The 3,733-nt window shown below is 40.3% G+C and overlaps 1 protein-coding gene across 1 annotated transcript in view; it reads left to right on the top strand.

The window, feature by feature from the left end:
- The window catches only part of FNTA (farnesyltransferase, CAAX box, alpha), a 26,462-nt gene that overhangs the window by 11,383 nt on the left and 11,346 nt on the right, over positions 1-3,733 (top strand). Inside the window, exon 4 of the mRNA XM_012655966.1 lies at positions 3,446-3,588. Coding sequence (XP_012511420.1) covers positions 3,446-3,588 — 143 coding nt within the window. The remainder of the gene's footprint in view (positions 1-3,445; positions 3,589-3,733) is intronic.

Consider the following 3,733-nt stretch of genomic DNA (forward strand, 5'->3'; position numbering starts at 1 on the left):
AACTAAAAAATGTTTTCTATTCAGTGTGTTATAAAATAACTTTTTGGTGTTTGATCTTTTATTCATTTGTTTATTCAAAAAATTTTTATTGATGCTGGGGATACAAAGACAAACCAGATGTAGGGGAAAGCAAGTAATAAAACCAGTTGTTTTACAGAGCATTGTGAAAAGTATAATGCTAGAGTTTTTCACAGGGTATATTTGTTCTAGAAATTAAGCCCCTAGGTTAGCAGACAAGAGTCTGGGGATTTTTATGGGTGAGGGTAGCAGAACACAACAGGGAAAAAGAGAGAAGGTACGGAGCAGGAAGGCAGAGAACAAATAGGAAAGAGAGTTTGAACGGTACCCGGCATGTAGTGAGCAACCCTTGAATGGTAGGTAGCTGCTGTTCCCACTGTGGCGGTGGCGGTGGCGGTGAATAGAAGAGGCAGTGTGGCCCGCCACCAAGAGTTTGCTCCACTTCCTGTGCCACTGACTGCCTGCTCCTAACACAGGAGCCACCACCATTTTATCTTTTTCCAACATAATGTCCTGCACACACACCATAGTATCTTTATGCCTGAGATGTAAGGAAGACTTTGGAAAGGAAGGACCTCTGAGGCAAAGAAAGTATTCTGGGCAGAAGTATGAGGACTCCTGTGCTCAGAGTGCCTTTGGGCAGTCGTGGCAGGGACGAGAGCATAAAGGGCCTTGTGAGCATTGATTAGGGCTTTGGGTGGATCTTAGTGGCAGTGGCGAGCTAGTGACAAGTTTTAATTAAGGAAGTAACACGATTAGACTTGTGTCTCAGAAGGCTTACCCCGATGGCAGGGCAGAGGAGGGACTGGCTAGCTCTGTGATGCTGGAGGCCGCTGCAGTGGTGCAGGTTAGAAGAGATGAGCCTTCAAACGTGGGGACGTGGTGGGGAGAGTGATAAATTTGAAAGGGCTTTGGAGGTAAAAGCAACAGATTTTGAAGTTTAATTTATTGAAGGAGTGATGGAGAAGAACATTATATTTCTGACTTAGACAGCTGGGTGTATGGTGGTGCCATCCACTCGGAATTCAGGAGCACAGCAGCACATTTTGGGGGAAGAATGGTGGAGTCAGTATTAGACAAGCGGATTTGATGTGCTTGTGGAAAACGTGTATACAGCTGTCCAGCAGGTGGTTGGAAAATGCTCTTCTGGAGTGAGGAGCAGTTTGCTGACAGGAGTTGGGGGCTGTCTGTGTTCTGGAATAGCAGCTGGAGTCATAGCCACAGGTGAGGGGCTCAGGGAGAGTTAGAGGAGAAGGCCGAGGATAGAGCATTGATGAACGTCATCTTGTGAGAGGCAGACAAGTGCGCTGGGGGACTGAGGAAGGAAACCAGAAGTTAATGTTGCAGAAACCAAGAGAAGAGTTTCAAGAAGACAGGAATGGATCACAGTATCAGCTACTGATGAGAAGTCAGAGAAAGTGGCGACCAATGGATTTGTCAATTGGGTGGTTGTCAGTGAGTGTCCTTGACACGTGCAGTCCTCCCACCAGGGGTTGGGTGGGTGACAGGGTGGGCAGAAGGAAAGAGGTAGGAAGAGGAAGGGAATCGCACAGCAGTGTGTTGAATTGTCAATGGGAGAGGAAGAAGCTCAGGTGCTGAGAAAGGAAGACATAGCAAGTAGCTAGTCAGGGCTGTGGGTTTTCGTTTGGTTTTTCAGTATGGTAAAGACTTCATGGTGAGGGGAGGAGAGTGTTAATACAAAAGAGAGGTTGAGGATTAAGGAGAAAAAGGATAGCGTAAAGGCTTAGACTTGGAAGGGGTCCAACATAGAGGTTAGCCGCAGGAGAAGGACCACCTTCATCCCAAATGTGGACAGATGTGGAGTGTGAACTGACATCTGGACCAGCCGGGTAATAATAATCTGCATAATCAAATATTATCTGTAAGGAATATTTAGCTGTATATAGATGATAATTAATTTTCAAAGAATTAGAATATAGTAGACCTAACAGTGCATAACTATCTTCAGTAAATAACATTATTTGTAAATAAACAACAAAAAACACAGTTATTTGGCAAAGCATGGAAGTGGTAGCCATTGTACAGATTTCCATTTGTAGAATTTTATTTATTTAAAAACTTCACCACTGTAGCCTCTTTGTTTATAACTGGATTGTTGCATTCCTAAAAAATTACATTATAAAATAGTTGCATTAGTGAGAAAAGATATTAAATAGAAAGTTTCAGACCCTCACTAAGAAGTTATTTACCCTGTGGAATTAAGGTGCTTTTATATAAAAATCTGTAGCTATAAAATCTAGACATCACAAGCATTCTCAGTATTTGATTACATCTAATGTTTGCTAAAGAGAAATAGCTTTTCTTTTCTGGATACTACAGACACTGTCATTAATACCTAATCACCCATTGTTGTGAAAAACAAAACACAAAGCCACCCACAGCAGCTGCTGTCGAAAGCCCAGCAGATTTTTAATGGCAGCACATTTCAAATTGCCCACTCTGTTAGTTCCTTTTACAGTCAGTGTAGTACAGGTAATGAAAATCCTATATCCTAATTAATTAATCACTTTTTATTAAATTCTCACTATGAAAACTTATGCTGTAAGACAAACCCTTGTGTTTAATATTCTTTAAGTCATAGAGCATCAGAGTGAACTTTTGTTCCTATAAGTCAGTTTGATATACCAGAGGATTTAATTTTTAACTTTTTCGTAAATTATATAATTTACCAGGAATCTGGAAAAATAAAATGCTACTAGTGTTCACTGACTTGGAAGATTTCTAGAAAAATTTAGAAACCTTTATCTCTAGGACTTTCTTGTTGGTGGTATCTTGCCTTCTTAATATTCTGTGAGATGAATTGTTAAATTTTCTGTGCACGTAGAGTAGGTTGTTCATTAAGCATGAAACCCTTCCCTTCACCTCTCCCCATCGCTCCTGCTCACTTTTAGTGTAATGAATGCTGTATTCTAACACTGCTGTCCCCAGCCCCTGGGCAGTGGGCCCACAGCAGAGCTCTGCTACCCCGCCCCATGGAAAAATTATTTTCCATGAAACTTAGGAAAGGGTGGGAGGGGGGTGACCTTCTATACTTGATAAGATAATGTCATATTTCCTCTAGTTTCTTATTTTGCAATCTGGTAATGGTTCAGAATTCTTTGACAGAATTTTGTGGTTGTCAGAGATTATTGTATTGTACTTCCAGATTTAGCTTGAGATAAACCTTTAAGCCCTATATATCTGATTTCATTTTACACACAAATCACTGTTTTATGTTTCTCAACTCTTCCTTAGTGTTCTGAAATTTTTTTCATATTTTTTCTTTTGTGTTGCCTTCTCTCTCCAGTAGAGTCTTGAGAATTAGAGGTGAATTTTTGTTTCTTGAGTGTCCTCCAAGATCACTTAGACAACACATGCAGCTGATATTTTAGTTCTTGGGTAAATTAACAAAAAACTTCTCTCCCTTCTTCTCTGGGCATTAGGCATCATAGGCGAGTGTTAGTGGAATGGCTAAAAGATCCATCTCAGGAGCTTGAGTTTATCGCTGATATTCTTAATCAGGATGCAAAGAATTACCATGCCTGGCAGCACCGACAGTGGGTTATTCAGGTATTGCCTTTCTTGTTACAGTGTTTTTCAGATTTTTATTTTTTAACTGAATTATGTAAGTAAAATTACTATTAAGGTCTAAATGTAATAAGCACACATATATGTAGATCATTACACATAATGTGTAATACTTAAGATACCTAAA

The sequence above is a fragment of the Propithecus coquereli genome, unplaced genomic scaffold, assembly GCF_000956105.1.
Source record: "Propithecus coquereli isolate 6110/MARCELLA unplaced genomic scaffold, Pcoq_1.0 Scaffold496, whole genome shotgun sequence".
NCBI lineage: Eukaryota > Metazoa > Chordata > Mammalia > Primates > Indriidae > Propithecus > Propithecus coquereli.